The 23,376-nt window shown below is 33.6% G+C and overlaps 1 protein-coding gene across 12 annotated transcripts in view; it reads right to left on the bottom strand.

Annotated features, from left to right (window-relative positions):
* PSPC1 (paraspeckle component 1) overlaps positions 1-23,376 on the bottom strand; it is a 100,797-nt gene that overhangs the window by 14,499 nt on the left and 62,922 nt on the right. For 2 of the 12 annotated variants that reach the window (XR_010410084.1, XR_010410085.1), the window contains exons 7-8: positions 22,998-23,055; positions 19,603-19,772 (exon numbers count right to left, since the gene is read on the bottom strand). The exons of 4 other annotated variants lie outside the window; for them this stretch is intronic. Coding sequence is in view for 4 of the 8 variants with exons in the window: in XM_064586322.1 (XP_064442392.1) it covers positions 17,396-17,581; positions 19,603-19,772; positions 22,998-23,055 (414 nt within the window). In the remaining 4 variants the exon portion in view is untranslated. 6 more of the 12 variants (XM_064586322.1, XR_010410088.1, XR_010410089.1 and 3 more) reach the window with 6 other exon arrangements.

Raw genomic sequence — 23,376 nt, 5'->3', positions numbered from 1 at the left:
AAAAAAACTTTAAAAATATACATACCCAGTGACCAAGCAATTTAACTGGTAGAAATTTTATCCTATATATACATTCACACATATGCTTCATAATACATGCCCAAAGACATACTTTAGAGCATATAACGGGGAAGGGGGGTTGGGGGGGGGAAAGAGGAAACATCAATTAATCACTGACCAAAAAAGATCTAGAACATACCTAACAATGATCTAGCAAGAGGCGTAAAAACAAGGGATCTCTCTCTCACACACGTATGCATTTATTTGGAACAATCTCCAACACAGAATATTGCGAGGAAATAAGTAAATGGCAAAAGTGTGTACAGTGTCCTAGCGTATGTATTAAGAATGTATACAAATATGCCTGTAAGTACACAGGAACTTCTGGAAGGATACACAAGAAATAACAATGAATACACCTGAACAGAGAAGATGGGCGACTGGTAGAGAAGAAATTTACTTTCACTACATAGCATATTATATTTCCACGTTTGCATACCAGATGCATATTATTCAAATAATTCAAAATATATTGAGCAGTTTATGTATCAATAGTATTTGAAGGCTAGTTGATTTTTATTAGGTGTTAATGCTTTCTAAAGTACAATAGTGTGCTAAGGATTATTTCTAGATCTCAAACAAGTATTTGAATGATGGCTATAATATAGGGCTTACTTGGGTAATTCAAACTTAAGTTTGAGGAGTAAGACAACAGGTGTTAGTCTACCTCTGGTTTCCGCATTTCCTTCTGCTGACCACTGACCAAATATGAATGAAATGAATATTTAGTAAATGTCCATTTCTTTAACGGGCTTGTTTCTGTAACTAATGCACACAACTGCAGTATTTATGGATTAAATGTATTCCAGTATGAGACTCAGTTCACCGAGCCCTACAAAATCTACCTAAACAGTTCCATCTACATAGATGGTTAGAGGATATAGTAGCCCCCTTAACCTATATAAATTTTGCACTGGTGAACTATTTGTCTCATACTTCATTTATCAGTTATTGCTTACTTTGTTGACAACAAAATTCTTGAGCCGAGACCTTTTCCTAAGCATCACAATTTTTCATGCTGAAAACACTTACTAGATGTCACAAGAACCTGAAGCCTTCCATCTTGATCTGCTGCTCTATTCTTCGAAGCTGTAGCACCAAAATCACCTGCCATTGGTTAAAAACTAGTCATCCTTGCTTTCTTCCAGATAACGGCCCCCTACATCCAATTAACCACAAATTAATTAATTAGGGTCTTACATTCTTCCTTTCCAATCCAAATACCATATAAGAACTGGTTTCCTTGCCCACAGCCTGAGTTACTACAAATGCACCCTTCCCACAATGTAGTTAACTTTACTAAAATACAAACCTGACCACCACCATTCTCTGGCCAAAAAACTTCCAATATACCTTGCCATGGAGTAAGATCTGATTAGTTTTCTACTCTAATTGTGGATTACTACCAGCTTCATGCACATTTAGCAGCTCCCAGTCTTTGTTTATAATGGGTCTTCTTTGATTGCACCTGCTCCCAAAGACAAATTTTAATTCATCTTGAAGATGATAACTCAGGCACTTCTACCTCGCCAAATCCTTGAACATACTCATTAAGATAAATAATTCTCCCCCTTTTGTTCTGAATGGTCCTTTAACATTCTCCTCATCCTTCCCAATTAGTTTATCTTGACTCATTTCTCCCCTCCAAACTCTCTGTAACACTTAATTTTGGACAACAGGTCTCATATGTAGTAAGTGAAGTCACCCAAATATACCGATCACCACCATTAAGCTGAACACACAGAAAGCTATTTATTTTTAAATGGGTAGTGGAATATGTGATAACCTACTGCGCATGATGCTCCAAGTCAATCACACCAAAATGCATTTTTACTGATAACAGGATTCCAAGATGTACTTTATATTCATGTGTGCTTTTTTCCTTTTCTTCTGCCTGACTCCCAAGTCATGTAAACATAATCCAAGTCTCAAATTATTCAAAGGTGCTGCCCCACTGATGTTTACCATCCTCTTGTTTTCCCTTAGGCCTTTTCTTCATCACTGTATCATAATTATTGTACTATATTCCAACCTCTGCCACTAAGGTTTGGAATTGCTCAATAACAGGAACACCTTGTATCTACCCCACATTCACTGCCTTAAGTCTTAAATGTAGCAAATACTTAATGAATGGAACTGATGTTCCATGTCAACAGTACCTACTGTAGAATTAGTGATTCATGATCTATGACCACTTCTATTTTATACTAACCTAGGGTCTTCCCAAATATAACAATGATATAATTCTTTACAATTCATTCATAGGCCCTATCCATTTTTAAAAAATCATTTATTTCAGGGCGCCTGGGTGGCTCAGTCGTTAAGCATCTGCCTTCGGCTCAGGTCATGATCCCAGGGTCCTGGGATTGAGCCCCGCGTCGGGCTCCCTGTTCGGCGGGAAGCCTGCTTGTCCCTCTCCTACTCCCCCTGCTTGTGTTTCCTCTCTCACTGCCTCTGTCAAATAAATAAAATCTTTAAAATAAATAAATAAAAAATAACCATTTATCTTATTGACCAAATACATGTATACATATATGCAATTATGACAGCAACAATGCACATACATTAAATTAGCATTTTAGGGGTGCCTGGGTGGCTCAAGTCGTTAAGTGTCTGCCTTCGGCTTAGGTCCTGATCCCAGAATCCTGGGATCGAGCCCCGCATGCGGGCTCCTTGCTCTGCGGGAAGCCTGCTTCTCCCTCTCCCACTACCCCTGCTTGTTTTCCTGCTCTCTGTCAAATAAATAAATAAAATCTTAAAAAAAAAAAAAAAGAACAGATCATTTAAAAAATAATAAATTAGCATTTTAATACCTAAGTTATATTTAACGATGTGATAAAATTCTAGGAAACAAAAAACTCATCCTAGTACTAGCACCCATGCTATATTGTGTATGCATATCTTCAAGCACCATCCAAAAGAAAATAACTATTAAAGAACAAACAAGAAAGGAATAGTTGCTTGCCAAATTCTCAAGTGTTCATTTAATGATGATGCAGCTAAGAGCACATATAATCCAGAAAAGCACTGAGGTTCTGTCGGGTACAGTTTGCTGCAGCTGTTCTAGACAGCAATAGCTCAGATTGGAGCAGAAAAAAGCGAGCCTCCAGGGAGAATCCTGGGATGAGGAGGGGAGCTAAAGGCAGGATGATGAGCATGGGAAATTAATGAAATGGTGAAGATACTGAATGCTGGGGAAAAAATTTATGAAAAACTTCTAAAAATTAGTTCAAACAGCAACTAATGGTCTTAAAAACCAATTCTCTTTCCACACTATTGGGTAGAAAGAAAACTTAACTACGGTTCAAATAAATATTAAAATACCCTTAAAGGCACCTGGGTGGCTCAGTCAGTTAGGAATCTGACTCTTGGATCTCAGCTCAGGTCATGAATTCAAGCCTGGCACTGGGCTTTTAAAAAAAACAAAAACCAAAAAACATACACACATACTCTTATATTTCACATAGTACATATTAGCTATATAGAAAAAATTACCTTAGAACTTTGGTTAACCTGAGTTGACTCAATTTATTTGTCCTCTTTGTAGATGTTAGATGACATGTACCACTGTAACACGTTGATTATTAAAGCTGTACCATAATGTAAACTGGAAAATTTTTAAGTCATTCCCAAATACTGCACTTAGACATTTATTTTTATTTTTTAAAGATTTTATTAATTTATTCGACAGAGCAAGAGACAGCTAGAGAGGGAACACAAGCAGGGGGTGTGGGAGAGGGAGAAGCAGGCTTCCTGTGGAGCAGGGAGCCCGATGCGGGGCTCCATCCCAGGACCTGGGATCATGACCTGAGCTGAAGGCAGACCCTTAATGACTGAGCCACCCAGGCGCCCTTGCACTCAGACATTTATCTCCCAACTTTTCAACAGCTCTGAAGGAGGTAAAAAATGGCAAAACAGAAAATTGTTTTGTTTACGTCCCCAGACTCAGTGGCATTCCCTTTCTTCCTAACTTATATTAACTTGCATTTACTATAAAATACATAAAGATAAAAACCAAAATGCAGGAGCTCAGTAATGTCTACTATTTAAGAAAAAATGTTAATCTCCTTAGAAATAATTCAAATCATTGTAAAGGCAATTCAGAAAAGCAAATAATGCCTCTTTAATCCTTATAAACCATCAAAACAAATAAATGCTAACTCAAAGACCATGATAAAGGAATGGAAGGGAATTGGTAGCCTTTAAGAACCCCTTTAGAGAGTATTGGAATAATTACCCACTCTTAAATAGGAACTGTTAATAAAAGACCAAGTGAGATAAAGTTTCTTCAAACTTTGTATTAACATGCCTTTTCTCTCCCAATATTTGTACAGAATAGTTTTTCAAGCTCTTTTTGATGCAATACCCAAGTTATGTATCAAAGCCACTGAGAGGACTAGGTGTTCCCTTCCTAACATCCAAGTGTTACTGAATGATTTCTCCTGGAAATCTTAACCACTCCGTCATTTTAAAGTTCAATTACTACAAAATTACCATAATCAGACCTTCCGTGTCTGCAGAAGTATATCTGATGGTCACATATAAAAAGTGTATATGGATAATCACAGCAACAATGAGCTGAAGTTGCTGCACTTTAATAGGAGACCCTTCTGAATATTTCCCAAGGAGTTGCTCTTTGCAGCCAACCTGTTCTACTTCTGCTTCTGATCTTCTCTTCAGTGTATACCAATGATTAGAAAAGGTGCAAGAGAAAAACAAATATGTAAACTTAAAATCAATAGCCTTCACTTTACACTCAATTAGAAAAACAGATTTTCTTTTTCTGGAAATAGAGATTGGATTTGGACACTTTAGGAGGCTTTTTATTTTAAGAGGGGGAGAGGGGGAGGGAGAGAATCTTAAGCAGGTTATATGCACAGCACAAAGCCTGACACAGGCTCAATCTTACAACCCAGAGATTATAACCTGAGGCAAAATCAAGAATTGATCAAGAGTTGGACACTTAACTGACTGAACCACCCAGGTGCCCCTGACACTTTAGGAAGGCTTTTATATTTCCTTCCAGTTCCTCTGGTCTCCTTAATGCTTGGGGTTCCATTAACACCAAAACACCACTGTATTTCAGACACCCAATACACAAAACATACACTTGTGAGTTTTTTTAATTAAAAAAATTTAAGAATCCTTATTGTTCCAACGGTTAAAAATTTGCCTTCCATGCCAACAACCTCATCAATTCTCCAGCCTCAGAGTGAAGTGTGACTCCCATCCATTCATTTCAAATTACTCCCTTCACATTTCCTCTCTCCCCCCAGTTGCTTTTAGTTCTTTCTTTTTAGATATATTTCTACATAGACGTATGTAGGGGTACATATTCTAAATTCTACTAAAAACTGGACTATTCACTCACATGCTCTACTGGCTCTTCTTGCTCTGATGCTCAATACAATGAGGAAATTGTCTAAGAATTTATCATTTCTTCCCATGATTTCTCTTGCCACCCACTGGACTTCAAGCTTAAAGAAGGTGAGGACCAGTTCTGTTTTCTTCACTATTATATGCACAAGCTGAGACAAAAATGTCCAGTAACTATTTAGGGAATGAATAAGCAATCTGGGATTCTCATCCACACACTTTAATTGGTACTGAAAACTACATTTAAATCTATGCCATTACTCCCTGATTTTCTCTGACTGGTTCAAGAAATACTTAGTGTCAACTGTTGTGCTATAAAATGGGGAACACTGATAAGAGATGAATAAAATGTAGGAACAACAAGCAAGCAAGTAAATATATACTGACAAAATGACAGGAATGAAAATTCAATTGGGGAAAGACTCTTAAGAAACCTACAAAAATATCTCGGGAGACAGAGGAACAATTTTAGTGTTTAGTACACAAGGGGTGGAAAGTAGACTGAGGTTGGAAAGGTACACTGAGAACAGATCATATAAAGCCCTGTGACCTAGAGGTGCCTGGCTGGCTCAGATGGTAGTGTGTGCAACTCTTGATCTTGATCTTGGGGTTGTGGATTTGAACCCCATGTTGGGTGTAGAGATTACTTAAAAAATAAAATAAAATCCCCCCCCCCACCCCGCCGCATAAAAGCCCTGTAGCCTATACAATATAGTTGGGTTTAAAAAAAAAAAAAAATTTTTTTTTTTTTTTTTTTTTTTTGAGAGAGAGACAGAGAGAAAGCACAAGTGGGTCTTGATCCCACGATCCTGAAATCACAACCTAAGCTGAAACCAAGAGTCTGACGCCCAACTGACTGAGCCACCCAGGCGCCCTTACAGTTGAGTTTTAATTCAAATGGAAAGCTACTGCATCTGAAAAAGGAGACCTACAATGACCTAACTCACATTTTAAAAGGATGCACTAGATACTACGTGGAAACTAAATTACAAGAGCAAAAGTAAAAGCAGGACAAGTTAGGAGGGTATTATAGTCACCTTCATAACAAATGACAGTGGCTTGAGAACATATTTACCAGAGTTTTAAAATCCCAATAATCAATCATAAGTACTCAAAACCGAAATATTAAAACCTTCCTCTCTCCCTCAAGCAGCTACATACCCCACCCCGAATCCTGAACACACTTACCTTCTGTGTTTCAGTTAATGGTTATTATCACCCCATCATTCAAACTAGAAAACTCCTAGATCACTTTTCATCCCGCCCTCTCCCACCAACACACTAGGTCTGTTAAATTCACTCTACTTCTGAATTACTGTCTGGAATCAGAACAATCATCATGGACATTAAAGATCCTTTCAAATATCACGTGGGGGGTGGAGAGTGTGGGAGTGAACCAATGTTCTATGTGGTCTCTGCTTTCTGATTCATTTAATTCTTGTCCTGACACCCAGTCACCTAAAGGCAAGGATCAAAACTCCTAAACTTAGATCAATCAGTTTTATCTAAACATTACTTCTTCCCTGCTCTACTCTTACCTCCTTCCCTAGACAGCTCCTTATTAATGGACCAGGATCTCTGTTCACTTATTAGCCTTTCCGACCACACCATTCCATCATCCCCAACCCTCCCCTCCCTATCCTCTACCTCCAAAAAACCTACAGCTGGCAAGTACTTACTCACCTTTATGACCTGCTCAAAAGTTATCATCTTAGTGAATTCTTCCCAGTCTTCCCAATGTAAGTGAATACTTGCTTTGAGGTTTTCAGAACATTTCCTATTCCCTTCCTTACTACCAACTGGTCTTATACTTTGCTTCCATAAAACCATTACACTCTAAATCCCAAGAGGGCAAGGACCATATTTATTCATGGTATATTCTCATGTCAACAACCATGTGTTGCCCTCGGCTGGTGTAAATCATTCACTAAAAAACATTTAATGAGGATGTAATATAAAATGAGGATAAATCACTAAATGGATAAGATCCCTACTCTCCTAGAGCTGACATCCCAGATAGAATGAAGTAAACAAATGAACACAAAAACTTCAAAGATTTTAAGAGAAATCTTGTATGACAAAAATTTTTGGACTTAAAATTTTATGAAGTAGATAATAAACACGTAAGAAAAGTAACAAAAGTGAAAGGAATAAATGTAAACTTAATGTGTACAATTTATTTCCTAAAACTGGTATTCAAATTTCTTTCTTGCACTCCTACACAAACACCAAGCAATTATACTACCAGGAAATCAATCTAACACTTAATGGTGAATACATAAACTCTAGTGTTCAACCTCAAAGTATTCATTTTTAAAAAAGATAAAAATAAATGAACTGCTTAATTACACCATGTAATGAGATTCTGAGATTACATCCATGTAAGGAAAAGAAAAAATTTGACAAAGTTACTACTCTAGACCAGCACTATCCAGAAGAAAAATAATACAATGTAAGAAAATTTAAATTTCCAAGAAATACATTAAAGAGAAAAAAAAGCAACAGATGAAATTAGCTAGATAGTACATTTTATTTAACCCAATATATCCAAAAGATAACATTTCAACATATAGCCATATTAAAAATTGAGATAGTTTACATTCTTTTCTCCATACCAAATCTTTCCAATTCTGTACTTTACACATCTAATTCAACTGGTAAATTTTCTCCAATATTTGTGTATTTAGATTTCATTATATTGAAGATGTAAAAGGAGATTTGCATACCCAAGTTGTTCCAAATACTCTGGTGTCTCTTCAGATCGCATAAATCTTTCGCCTTTTACCAAATATGCTGAACACTGTATTGATAAATTGGATTTAATTACAATAAAATTAAAAATCTTAGTTTCAATACTCCCAAAGATTCAATAGCCCACATATGGCCACCACACTGAACAGCACAGCTCCAACAGTAGACTTATGACATCCACTTCATCCATCACAATGGTGTCTTTTATCAGCAGACTAAATTGACCAATGTCCCTTTGTCTCCTAAGACGGGTATTTTCTAGTCGTCTTATCTAAAATAGAAGCTGTCATTTTCTCTACCCTTATGACCTCAAATTATTTTGACTCTATTTCTTCTAAGTTTAGAACACTAGTGCCATGGGAGCTGAGGGTTGTTCTACTGTGTACAGCTATTATCTGCAGTGCCCAAACTGCAAGGAACTGTCAATACATCAACTGTAGAAAACCAGAATTGAATGCTTTAAATGCTAAATTACTTAACATGTGCATCATACTTATATGATCTATAAAAAAGAATGACTATAAACTGCTTGTGACAGGCAGTCTTCTTCCATATGCTACAAGTAGCTGCAAAATAATTCAAATTTTGAGATCTATAATTTCAATCAACCTAGGGAATATCTCATCCATTCAGAAGTCTAAAAGATCATAATATGAACCTAACTACACCTTAGTTTACCTCAGCTCTGACATTGTAACACAAATACTGGGACATAAACTAAACTTATTCCTCCTAAAAATATATTATATTGCAAGGCAAAAATTACCAATCTGAATACTTGTTTTCCATATTATAGTTCCTACCCCCCAAATTTGGAGCATGTCATTTTCCAAAACCTCTAATCTCCTCTAATATTTTAGAAGATTTAATGGCTCCAGGTCAAAGTCAATGTACCATAATATAAAGAAAACAAAAGGTTTTCTGAATTTTCCTAATTATTCATCATGCGTAATTCTAATAGTAGCAACTGAGCAAGTACAAATCTAAAGTTTTTATACCTGCTTAGTAGGATAATAATTGAGGTTGTTAAATATGGGGTCAGGTGCACAGGGAGTACAGAGATCCTCCTTATCTGTGGTTTTGCTTTCCATAGTTTCAGTTACCCAGTCTGGAAGCAGACGACACTCTTCAGACGTATGGTCAGAAGGTCACTCGTACCTTAATGCTACATCACAATGCCTATGACATTCACCTCACTTCATCTCATCACAAAAGCATTTTATCATCTCACATCATCACAGGCATTGAGTACAATATTCTGACAGAGGCCACATTCACATAACTTATTTACAGTATAATGTTGTAATTGTTGTATTTTTCATTAGTCATTATTGTTAATCTCCTACTACTGTGCCTAATTTATAAATTAAACTTTATTGCAGACATGCATGTAATTAGGAAAAAAATATATATCTACAGGGTTTGGTACTATCTGTGCTTTTCCACTGGGGGTCTTGGAATGTTTCTTCCTCAGATAAGGGGACACTATTATATAGAAAAATCACAATATGAATCAGAAAACTTCAGTATAGATTAACAACTTCCTTTTTCAAATTTTATCCTTTTTCTCTGTATTTGTGTACCTATAAATAAAGTTAAGCACTGACTTTTGTAGAAATATAATTCATTGCAGTGTCCAAGTACTGCCACAGGAGTTAATCATTTTCTTGACTGAAGAAAACTAGTAATAAATAACTGAACAGGAAAAACAAAAATATAGGAAATCTAACCATGTAACTTTTTTCATCTATTTAAGATGAAACAAAGTTTTACTCTCATTAGCCACCTTGGGGAAGAAACCTAGTAGTCTCCTTAAGCCCTGGGTTCCCATGGAGCAAGGAATCTGACTTCTTAATAAAAAAAAAAAGAGGGGTAGGTTGGTGCAAAAGTTAAAAGATAAAAGGGTAGATGAGTTGACTTCCTTGATGACAGATATGTAACCTCTCAGAGTCAAACCCATTTCTAGTTCACAAAAACCACAAAATGCTTGGTCAATGTGGATTTCCTGGTAAAACTGAGAGGACCGTTATGCTATGGCAATCTTTGGGAAGCAAGAGAGTGAGGCACCCAGATGACATCTAAATTACAAACAAGTTTCTCTCCTTATTTCCTATACACATATTCTTAGGAGACATACACAGGTTCTAGAAAATACCTGCTCAGATATTTAGAAAGCTATAAACCAGGTGACTGCTTTGCACTAATACAGTCAAAAATTTTTGAAAGGAACTATAATCAATATTGCAACATGTGCTCTCATTATGGACCAATTTAATTGTTTTAATGTACTGCATAATTCTGAACAGACTTTGAGTAATACATATGTGTAGCATAAATCTTTGTACGGTCTCATAAGCCAGGCTATAGTTTTTACCATAAAATTACTTAACAATTTCCATTTATTGAACTCTTTGGTGGCATTACTTTCTAAAATGATTAATTGAAGCTGCAAACCAAGAGAAAATTACTTTTAATAAATATACTCATTGTCTTAGAAAATGTATTTATCAAATCTGTATCTTCAATCTAGAAAAGTAAAAGACGAGTTCACAAAAGAGAAAGGCTGAGCCATCATTTTAATCCATCAAAATAGTGTCATTGTATTCATATTCACCAAGATGGTAAGCAAAGACCAGGACAGTTTTCTAAAACCTGTCAGGCATAAGCATCTTCAAGATTTTTTTTTTTTTCTTTTAAATAACCACAACACCCAACGTGGGGCTCAAACTCACGGCCCCAGTAAGGTCAAGCAAGAGTCCTAGAGCTGGCCAGGTGCCCCAAGCATCTTCAAATACAAAAACATTATTACACTGTTTCATTTCTCATACTGGTATAGGTAGTTGAAAATCAGTTAAGTGAAAAACCTTTACAAAATTTTCAAATTGCACTTTTCTATATTCCCTCTTCACTTGAATTCACTAGGCTTGTGACACAAAAATGAAATCCTAGTTTAAAAACCTTGTGTATAAGATACAGCACTCAATAGCCTACTTAAAAATAATGGACTTTTTGCAGTACTTGTCAAGTGGCAGTAGCTGGAAAAGTTTGGGAGTGTTTTGAATGGTCTCAATGATTAGCCAGAGATCCTAAATAGCATATAATGTACCAGGACAATCACCTATGCTACCACCAACAAAAATCAACTAAACAAAAAAGTTACTGTGATTCTTTTGAGTAATACTTGAGAGCAGAGATTCTCAAAGAGTGCCCAAACCCAGCATTAGTATCATCAGGGAACTTGTTAGAAATGCACATTACTTAGCCCTACCTGAGACCTGCTGAATCAGAAATTGTGGGGTAGAGCACAGAAATCGGTTTTAATGAGCCCTCCAGGTGACTCTAAAGCACAGTGAAGTGTGAGAACTACCAATCTGGAGGGATATTCACATGGCTGCTGGTCTTTAATTTAGAGCAGTGATTTTGTTTTTCCACTTTTGTATCTCACAGCCTTAGGAAAGGGTACAACGAACAATAGGACCCTCAATACATACTGGTACAATATATACATGAATATAGTGCAATTCTGAATGACATGGCTTCCCCATAAACTCTATATGACTGCGAAAGTATCTTTTGTAGACAGTTACTTTGCTAAACTGCTGATTCCTAATGTTTAAAATATTCTAACCAGTCCGTGAACATGTAAATATTCTAAGCAATTCTAAGAATTATCATTACAGACTAAGTAACCACTGAGCAAGTTACTACTGCCTCTAACACTTTTAAAAGGTTAGAAATTAAGAGAGAATCACTATGTGTGAGATTGTTTACTTTTTCTCATTACATAAAAACACCAAGCAACATTTGTAAATCTAAGCAATGTGTCACATTTGATACTGATTTAACATTATCTAATAATATGAAAATAACCTGAAGAAAAATTAACTACAATTATTCTGGCAAAATGTACAATATAATTTGCAGAAAATAAATTGTCCAAATAAGCATACAAAAATAAAAATGTCAAGTAACTCATAGGCCAAACCTGGCAAAGTTAATAGTGATAGGATTATATTTACATAGTTTTTCTAAATCCCAAAACATACCTAAACTCTCATTCACATTCACAAGTCTGGTAGGTTGATATTTTGCATAAAGAAAATGAAACCAGGAAGAATATGTCTTAAGAGATCCAGTCACAGATACAATATAAAATATAGTGGATTACTGTGGCTACTCCTTTAAGTTTTGACACTACATCATATCTATGTATTTCCTACCTTAAATATCTGAAATGATAATTTCAGAGCTAGAAACAAATTTTAGATATAAATATCAATTCCAAAGTCTTCAACACTACAAACAACACACTTACAGAGAGCATTTAAGAAACTCTAGGTCCATTACATTACTACTCAAGTAAAGTCCACGTTACTATTGATGCAATGCAGAACCCTTATTTTTAATTAATAAAAACCGTTTCTTATTAATTGACAATACTCTTATTTTTTAATTTTTTTAAAAAGATTTTATTTGTTTGAGATAGAGCAAGAGAGAGCAAGCATAAGGTTGGGGGGAGGGGGACCAGAGGGAGAGAAGCTGACTCCCTGCTGAGCAGAGCCCGATGTGGGGCTCAAGCCCAGGAACCCGGGATCATGACCTGAGCCGAAGGAAGACGCTTAACCAACTGAGCCACCCAGGTGCCCCAAATGATACTTTAAAAAAAGTAAGTTGAATATTAAAAAATCATGTATTCCTACTAAGTACACTTCTTAATTCTACCTAATCCTACTAATTAATCTTTGAGATAGAAGTGCCTCACATGGAATTTGGGTGATTATATTGTATAAAACAGAACTGACATTTTATGTACACATATAAGCAGAATACCATCTTTTAAAATCCATTTAACTCAGAAAGACAAACAGTAATTCTAACTTAAGATTTTTATATAAACACAATCAACAAAATCTAGTATCTATTGCAGAGGAAAGAACTGGTAAGAGCTGACAGTGATTCAAACCATAAAACAATATACTTGAAAAACAATTTTCTAAAAATGTGTACTACAAATTCTGGCTAGATTACTTTAAGAAATGCAGTATACTCCATCTAAAAAATATAGGCTTCTCTTTTTGAAAAGGAAAACTGTGTATCATAAAGTAAAGAACATTCCACTGATTTCACCAGGTAAATAAAAAAATAATTAAATAAAAAAATAATCAAATAGTAAGTTTCAACCAATAGGAACCCCTTGAAGATATTTATAAACTATACATGATTTTATAGAAAAAGGGAAGCAGTAATATTCCCAAGGTAACAGTGTTCTGGTTGTGCCTTTAATTATTCAGTCTTTTAAGATTCAAACTTCAACTATTAATACTTTTTCAGTAATCAAGAAACCAAAATTTCAAGATTTTTTTTTTACACTTAGAAGACAGTGCTTTTGACAAAAAAGCTAATACAATATATAATACATAGATTTTAATCAGATACTATTAAAAAAATTAAGATCAGATACTTAAAAAATTCTGAAATTCTTCACTATTTTAATACCCAGAGTGACGTTCTATAAATTACTTGTCCACATTCAACTAGGAAGCTATGTGTGTTTCATTTTACACAACTGTGAAAAACCATTATGTAAAATGAGCACACTAAAATTATTTCCTATTTTTTGAAATTTAGTTCTGAAAGGTGCAAGAAAGGAAATAATGCTCTTGAAAGTACGACACTACTCTCGATTTATTCATTTAATCATCATTTGTTTAGGATGAAATAAACCCACACGGGTCTATTCAACTTAAGTGATGGACTTGCTACTTACTTTGAAGATAAATAAATTGGTTTTCTTCCTTTCCACCTCTCCCCTCCACCCCACTCCAAATAAGTCCATGGTTACAAATATCTATCGATGAAGTAAGCACAGGAACATATTTACAACTGTTTAATTTAGGAGTTAGATATGTGGGTGTTCACTAACTTATTTTTGAAAATAGTAAGTCTGACTTTTCAAATCATTAGCACTCTCTTATATTTCAGGAACATATTTTAACATATTACTAGATACTATAACACAATAACACACACAAAACATTTAAATACCACAGTACTCCCCAGATAATTTCCTCTATTTTTGCAAAATAATGTATCCATTTGATAGTCCCATTTAACACTACATTTTAAACCTTTTAAGAAAGGTTTAAACATAAACTTCATATTCACCTTTTTTAAATCACACACTTATTTCAATCACACACGAATCTTTTTCTCATTCAGAATCTAGGTTGTAATTATCAACCAAACCCCCAAATACTAATTAGTGATTAATTAATCATTCACACTAACACTTTAAATAATTATTATAGACTTTACATATACACACCAAGCTACTGAAATGTTCAAGTATGTTTTTGAATAAAACGTAAAGATGTAATTTCAATTAGTATTTGAGAAACAAGATCTAACATTCCATTAATTCCTTGTTGATAATTTCTATTTCTTCTATTAATGGCAATTCTGGTGAAAACAGGTTTTTTTCTCCCCTAACATAATTTCTTTCACTGAATGCCCAGCACTCATATTCAAAAGAAAAATCCAAAAACTAAGGGAATAACAAATTGGATTTTATGAAATATGGGTGAACCAAAAGTTCTTTAAAAACTAGATCTGTCAAAAAACAAAACAAAAACAAAACAAAAAAACTAGATCTGTCAAGAAAACCAATTTATCTTCAAAACAAAAATGGGGAAATTTTGACAAAATAATTAGGGAAATGGGTGTTCCTTTATTTTATGTACATTAATTACATATTAATAGCATATAAAATCTAAATCCTACAGACTTTATACTCAGTATTTCAAATGACACAAGAAGAAAAATAATATTGTGATATAATTCTAAGATTGTTTCATATTACCTTTTTATGGAAAGAATTATGGTAGCATATGACAAATTCACTTATTTAGAAAAGCTAATACTATTATTTATTTTTATATCTACTGCTTTTAAGCAAATGACACTCAAATATCTTCCCCAGTACATACACTAATTCACAAGAAAAAATATTGACTGAACCAGCCACAAAGTTGTTTATACAAAAACACTAAAAACTGAATAACTGGGAGTTCACAGATGCTCCACTTGACTGTCACTCAGAAGCTGACTGTTCCCAGGGTAAACTTGATAAGTACTGGAACAAAGATTTTCTTGATGCAGGGAAAAAGCTGTGTAGAACTCTGTCCTTGGAGCCAGAGTTGAGCTTGACACTAGAATGTTCAGGAGATTAGGACATCTCTTTGTGCACTGGCTTTCAAATGTTCTTGAATCAATGTTACAGAATTTCACAGCCTTGGCCAAAGACAGCTTGGTATTAACATCAAAGGATCAAGTTTTTGCCGCTCTTAATTCAGCTTTGAAGCAAAATACAGTGCTAGCAATTACCTAGGATTATATGAATAAAAATATAGATGATGGGAAAGGTATACTTAGGTGCAACAGATATCATTTAAAAATTATAGTTAATGTTAAAACTCCCTACACTGCAATTAATTAATTAAAATAAATACTCCCTGCCAACTCATATATGTGGAAAATGTGATGAGAACGGTCTTTTTTGACTATTATTTACAATCTCCAAATCATGTTTTCAAAGATTTGCCAAAAAACAAAAGCCTACAAAAACCGCAAATTTTAGAAAATAATTCCATCCATACAGCTGTGTCTAAAAAATATGTGAAATAGTACACAAGAAAAATGTTACAAAAGAATGCATCTCAATTTTGCTTTACACATGCTTTTATGCAAGATTTTAAATTAATGAAATTTATTTCTTTACAAAGTATGCCTTCCAGCATAAACATATACCATGCAAAAATGAGTTAATTTTTACATACTCTTCATTTCAAAACAGCAGAGTATTTTTCATTAAAATGCTAAAAGCATAATACAGTAAACACACTGAAATGTTATGTGAGAAATAACTATGTTATGATCAATGGATGATCATTAGATTTGTGGTTTAAGGTAAATATGTAATTCCTTAAATGTAATTTTAAATTAAACATGGCTGACATACAAAAATTTAAATATAGCAAGAACTTTGTTTTAGAATAACAATTATAATGTGATAAAATCCGTTTCTTCCAAGTACCGAAAATCAAACTTCAAAATATGTATTTGACAGTAAAGGGATCTAATCTGATTCCAATGACCTTAGCCATTCACAAATTAATTCCCCCCCCCCCTTTTTTAAATAAAGATCACCATTTGAACTGTATTCCTTGGAAACAAACACAACTAGCCCTGTCAGACATGTTTACTGGAGAGACTTACCAAACTACAGGAAGATATTTACAACACTGCAAAGTTAATCCATCTTTAGTACTTCTATAAACGTTCTCAAGAAATGCCTAATTTCTTCTAAATCACACCAAATCCTCCCTTAACATCCAACCTAACAGTACTGTTTGATTTTAAAAGAAAATTTAAAGGGTTAAGATCTAGATACTGACACCAAATAATGGCAGATAAGATTAAAAGTAAACATTATTTTATAAGCAAAAGAGATTTGCTTCCAAACAGTTTTTATTTTTCCAAGGTTCAAAAGGTTTATTTGAAAAAAAATCAGCACAGGACAAAGATATCCTTAATATTCCTTCTCAGAATATTTGAATATTCAAAATTTATATGAAATGTAGACAGCAACTCTGATTTCACAGAAAGAACATCAATGGTTTATACAAATGTAAACCCATTCCCACATCCCTCCCCAATGTACTATTCTATCCACCCCTTACTGACATTAGCTTTCACTAAGCTTCTATCTTCAGTGCTACTTGCAAAAACTAAAAAGCAGAAAATCATTTTCATTTTTAAATGGCTGGGATTAATTAAAGCAACCAAAGTGTTACTGTTACACAAAGTTTAGTAAAACTATGAGAGAATACTACTAATAACATTTGTAAATTATCCAAAATGATTTCTTTATTGAGATTAAGTAACTACATAGACTTCACAGTTCTATGGCATACTTATATGTAGCTAAAGTCACAAACACATTTTAACATTCACAATGATGAGCATCACCATTCTAATCTACAAAGCTTATGTATGAATAAAGAAAAATACAAAAACCTTGTTTTACAAAAGAAAAACTTTAAAGTCTACATACATTAACAATAAAACCATTTCTTCCAGGTAACAAGTAAAAGTGTAAAGGCATACCACTGAGGTTTTTTTCTCTAAGTAGCCAGGAATGAAAGAATGTTTAATATCTACGACGTTTATTAGGGCCTTCAAAGTTGCCCCCTTGGCTTCCTCTACCAAAACCACCAGGACCACCACTAACAGGACCTACACCACTCATTGGTGCTTGAGGGGTTTCAGAACCTGTTCTACTCCCCATAGGTGATCCCATCTGAGATGATGGTCCTTGAGGAAATCTATCATTGTGCTATAATACCCACATAATAAATATGAAGTCCATTTGGAACACGCCAAATGTTAAGTGACAAGAAAAATTGGCAAAATCCCAAGTGGTGGTGTCATGAAGTTCAGCAGAAAGTCCAGCAGAATCAGGATCACACATAGAAGGAAGAAAGGAGCAATTTAATTAGTTACTATGTTTTAAAAAAAAAGGGAAAAAAAAAAGCATCTGAAGAGTTACAATTGCTAATGCTATGCCCCAATTTCATGAAAAAGAACTGATTTTAAGAAGTAAGCAAGTGCCATTTTAAGCCTAATCAGTATTACAGTACTGTTCTGATCTCTCTTTTTCTTAAAAGCTTATACTATAAAACTGTGCTGTGTAATAAAAAAATATATATTTTTTTAAATAAAAGAGATAAAACTGGGGAGCAGCATCACATTGAAAAACATTTAAAAAATTTCAACAGCAATGCTTTTAACAAAGAAAGTACTAGTACAGAGTTATAATTTCAGTATTAAAACTTTAGAGGTGTTCTTCCAGAAAGACTATTAATGGGAAAACATAGTTTTTAAAAACTGACAATATACTAATATGTACTATTAATAGCACAATTAAATAAACATCTGAATCCTATGCTTTGGAAAACTTTACAATAATAACAACATATGTTAATCTCAAAGGCTGACCAGAACTCCCTACATGCAGTAGTAAAATGTCACTGTGAAAAAGACCAAAGGTAACATTTAAATAAAGGTTACAATTTCAGGGGGATGGGTGGGAAAATGGGCCAGTTAATATTATTTTAAGTTACTAAAGATGATTATAGGCTACAGAAAAACTTAACCAAAGTAGTCTAAGTTTTTACTTAGCTTTTAGACACTTTACTATAAAATAAAGCCTCCAGAGACGGAAACAAGTACACTAATTACATATCATGCGCCATCTGATCATAGTAGGTACTATGGCACTGCCTTTTTATCTCTGTACACACTCATTTAAAAAAAAAAACTGTTAGCATGTCCAATTTTTCCAAATTTTTGTAAGACTGCATTTAAAGTAAATAAATTTTAAAATGATGAAACACTGTATCCATCAATTCTAAGACGCACATTCACTTTTAACATCTCTGAAATCAGTATGGATTTACAGTTGATGGCATGTCTGAATTTAATTGGCAGTGCTTTTTCTTTCTTAGCAGCAATGGCGCCTTAACATTTGTGGTAGTTCCAAAACTAAACTGCCTTTTCCAAAATATACAATCAACCAATTTTCCTTTTCTAAATGTTATTTAGAACAACCATTAACAAAAACCAAATGAAAAAATGTTCTGCCAAGAGCCTCATTTAAACAGTGATAGATTTTAAGGAAAATGAGAAGTTATCAGTCTTGCTACTGGTATTCAAGTAAAAGAAGAATTACTGAAAAATTTTGCTTTTATAACTATTTAACCCACACAAAGATATCTTCACACTGTCAAATCAAGACATAAACTGTATGCTTTAAAATTTTGTAACAAATAATAATTCTATAAGACTGCAAAATGTAAATTTAAAATACACTTTAAAACTTTAATGTACATTATTTTATAGTTAGAATAAGTTCCCTGAAATTAATCGTAAATAGTCTTTTTATTAAAAATGTTTATTGAAAATGTGTTTTCACACATACTGGAGTTTCATTCCCCACCAAAGGTAAGGAGTCCACAGAGGAAAAGAACACAATCTTAAAATACTTGACCTTTACAGTGGATACTGGTAAGAGGTGGATACATACTAAAAGCAATATAAAAATAACTGTAATTAACATGTATCTGCCATATACTTGAGTACAAAAGCATGCCATGAATGGTAAATATAACTCTTGTGATACGTAAAAACTGCCTCTCATAAGTCAATATAACTTCACAAAATTACGTTTTCTTCACTGCATATTGACCTTTACCGCCAAAACAAATGATGCCAAATTATGTTAAGTGTGAAGTTACCTTTGGGGCAGAAAAGTATATATTACTGAATATAATCAAAATAATGTTTATGATACATTACCACTGCTCCATTATCTGGCATCATTGGAGTTCCCATATTTGCAGCTCCTTCTGGTCCCATGGCAGGACCAGGACCCATTGGTGGGCCAGGTATAGTTCCTCTGTTGTTCATATTCATACCCATCATTGGAGGAGGACCTTGGTTACCAGCAGGTGCTGGGCTAAATGCATCTACGCAAAACAATCTATACTTAGAGCTGTCCTATCTTAGTTTAGTAAACATTAAAAATTTAACAATACTTATGCAAACTATATAACAAGACTATCATAAAATTATTTTCCTTCTTTGAGAATGGGACACTTAATTATCTACTCTGTAATAGAGCATTACCTACACTATAGAATTTTCATCCCAAAATCAAATGTACATAAAACAAATGAGACAACTATCAACTATTTTAGAATATTTGAGACTGTCAAAGTTTTGAAAGTTTTTTAAAAAATGAGTATTACTTGCTATAGTCTGCTTTTTAACTACTCTCTTAACAATGGTAACTATACCTTATAATTAATGGCAAAGGATTAGCACTTGGCAAATACAAATATGTATATAAAGTTCACTAAAACTAACCTCTTGACTTTAATGTAAGTTACTACACATACCCCCAAATTACAGGAGGTACTATTTTTTAACTTTAAAATTTACAGAAATAGGCAATATAAACAACTAAAAAGGGTTGTGATGACAAAGCTTATTTTTTAAAAGCAAATATAGATAAAATATTAATAGAGCTATATGAATTTTTTTGACATGTTAAAAATTCTGGAAATGGGGACAATCAGACATACTTCAAATTTTTTCATCAAAAAGATATCTACCCGGCCTCATGTTAATTGCAATAATTTTTGAGCTGAAATATTGTATTTATAATGGCTTCAAATACAACATTTTTAGGTATCTTCTTTGAATTTTTTAATTTTTAAAGTACTCATACTTCTTTTCATTAAAAATTCATAACAAAGACTAACTCCAACTTAAAGAGTTTTCTTCTAGTTATTTCATTCTATAGGTCAATTTTATGACACTCAGAACTCAATTCCTCAAGAACACATTATAACAGGAGATGGTATCTCCATTCAAACCCAGAATTCTACACAGTATCTAATGCAGCTGACCTCTACATAGGACTGAGCCCAGGGAGGAGCTGGGAGGAAAAAGTCTTACTCCCTACCAGTCCCTGGCAATATATACACTACCACTCGTTCTCAACCTAATCCCCAGGAACCTACCACTTTATGGGAAGAAATTACTTCCTTAATCTCAAAATGTTCTTATTGATAAATCGAACATTATAACTATGCAAGAATATTTCTATTCCCTTAGCATAGCTATAAATAAAAATTTTTACTAGAACTCCATGACATGTCCCACATGGAAATGAGGAAGAATGGAGACACTATCTATAAGGAATCTTAACTTTCCCTAAAAAGAACAGATCAAGGATTAGGTTTTTCTTCTCTTTTTAGTAAAACATAATTGTTACATTTAACTTGCAAGACTCAAATATAACTATACAACTATGGGTATAATAAAATAAGTAAAAAATAACATTTCCAACTATCAGTATTGTTTCTAGTAATTAAGCTTTCTATCACACAGATATAATTAAACTAAATTTAAAGATCTAAGAAACGTTAGAATTATCTGGTCCCCTGAAAAGCAGTTTTATAATCTATGTTTCGCTTGGTAGACAGACTGGTGATAAACCAGAAAACCTATTGCCACATTCTAACAATGTAACTTGATAGGATATGACAATTTAATGATTCAACAGTGGCATTCAACTGCATGATAATGATTCATAACTCCAGTAAACCATTAGGACAAAGTCTCAGACTGAATAAAATGTATACAGGAGAAAAGTAAATGGACTGGACTTAAGGGGAGTTGAGAAAGTGCTCAACTGTAATACAGTTCTCCAATGAAATAAAATGCCATAAAAATTTTTAGTTCTCTTAAATTACTAACTAAATAAGGAATCTAAAGGTACACTCTCATTATTCTTCTGATGAAGTTGCTAACTAAAATAGAATATTTTCAAGGTCTTGGCAACATCAGAAATACTTCATTTGCTTCTAATGTTAATAACAATCTAATAATTATAATGGCATTGCCAAGTACCTACAACCCATAACCTCACACTATAACCCTTAAAACCACTTGGATTATATTATACACCATTCTACAATTTACTTTGAAAAGACATAAAATTGAACTATTTGTACATTACTATATATTCAACTGTGTCTTATATACAAGAACTGTGCCTATAGAACTTATGTATTTTGTTCACCAATTAATTCATGTATCCATTGTAACTAACTTCACAATTAAGATCTTTATAGGTAAAGGCCATGTATCATGCTTCCTTTGTATACCAGAGATGCTCAGTAACTTCTTACTGGTAAGAAAAATGACCAAATTAATAGCAATAAACAATTTTAGATGATCTGATTGGAAGTAGCAAATAAACTGCATGAGAAATAGGGAAAAAGGTTGATCACAGAAAATGTTCATTCCACATATTAGATGCGTTAAGATTTTTTTACTCCATACACTATATATCCTAAGTACTACATGCTAATGGTAATGTAATCTTTACAACAATATGTACATTTTGAGTTACGTGAAAATTTTAATTTTGTGACAGCTTCTGTGGGACAATATGAAATTAATATATTAAAAATTTATCTGATTTTTAAGTGTATGACATTTCAAATTTACTGTTTCCCTCAATAGTGGAGAAGCTAATGTAGGCACTTTCTTCAAAACTTTACATCGACTCTAAAGATATGCATTAGCCCAGATGTAAAAGACACATCTCATTTCCTTGACATATCATAGACGCCTCCGAACAGTGCACTTCTGTGCACAATATGGTAGGTTAGGGCAAAATAAGCTAAACATTCAGTAAAATGAATAAAAGTAACTCCACTTACACAAAAGGTTACCTTACCAATAAAAATTTATAAAATACTCTCAAGAAGTTTAAAAACACTACACACTCAGAAACTATCAAACTTCTAAGAAAGGTAAAAAGAGCCAATTTGAAAGCATGAAATTTGATTTTTTAAAAATGCAACAATATAGCTGCATTACACCATGGAATGACTGAACAGGTTTCAGGTTGTATCAAAACCTAGTTATAGGTTTCTTTCATTAAATCTCTTAAAACATAATATACCTTTTAGCCTTCAATGAAACAAAATTCTTCCTTAGCATATTATTTTTAATATACTTGTATTTTTTTTCAACTTAATAAATATAAGAGATTTCACCATTACAAATGTTGGTTCCAAATTTTAGTTTGTTACTGATACGTAGATACCACAAACAGCATGTACAATTCCCCAAAGAATTACAAGTTACAGAAGGCTTTTGCTTCAAATCCCTACCTCCCATGTTTATTGCTCCACGGGGACCCATATCACCCATTCTCATTTCCTGTTCTCTCTGTAAGTAAGCATAGTTGTCACAGTCAACCTATCGATCTTATGACTTTACATTTCCCATCTAAAATCAAAAAGAAAAGAATAAATTGGGACATCACTTTCCATTTAAAAAAATTAAAAATTTCCAACATCACTTACTTATTAAGAACACTGAAAAGAAACTTCAATCTCCCAGGTCTGATATACCAGAGCTTAGAGCACTCAGTTTATACTACTAGATTATCAATGTGTCAGATTACACAAAATCTACAGAATGTTTTTAATGTTCAATAGAGCAAAGACGTATGCCTACATTCCAAAAAAAGAAAAATCTAATATTAAT

This window comes from Mirounga angustirostris, unplaced genomic scaffold, assembly GCF_029215605.1.
Source record: "Mirounga angustirostris isolate CCGP_5_RB_7025 unplaced genomic scaffold, mMirAng1.0.hap1 SCAF_3, whole genome shotgun sequence".
Classification (NCBI taxonomy): Eukaryota; Metazoa; Chordata; class Mammalia; order Carnivora; family Phocidae; genus Mirounga; species Mirounga angustirostris.
This window is presented reverse-complemented; position numbering and strand designations above follow the sequence as displayed.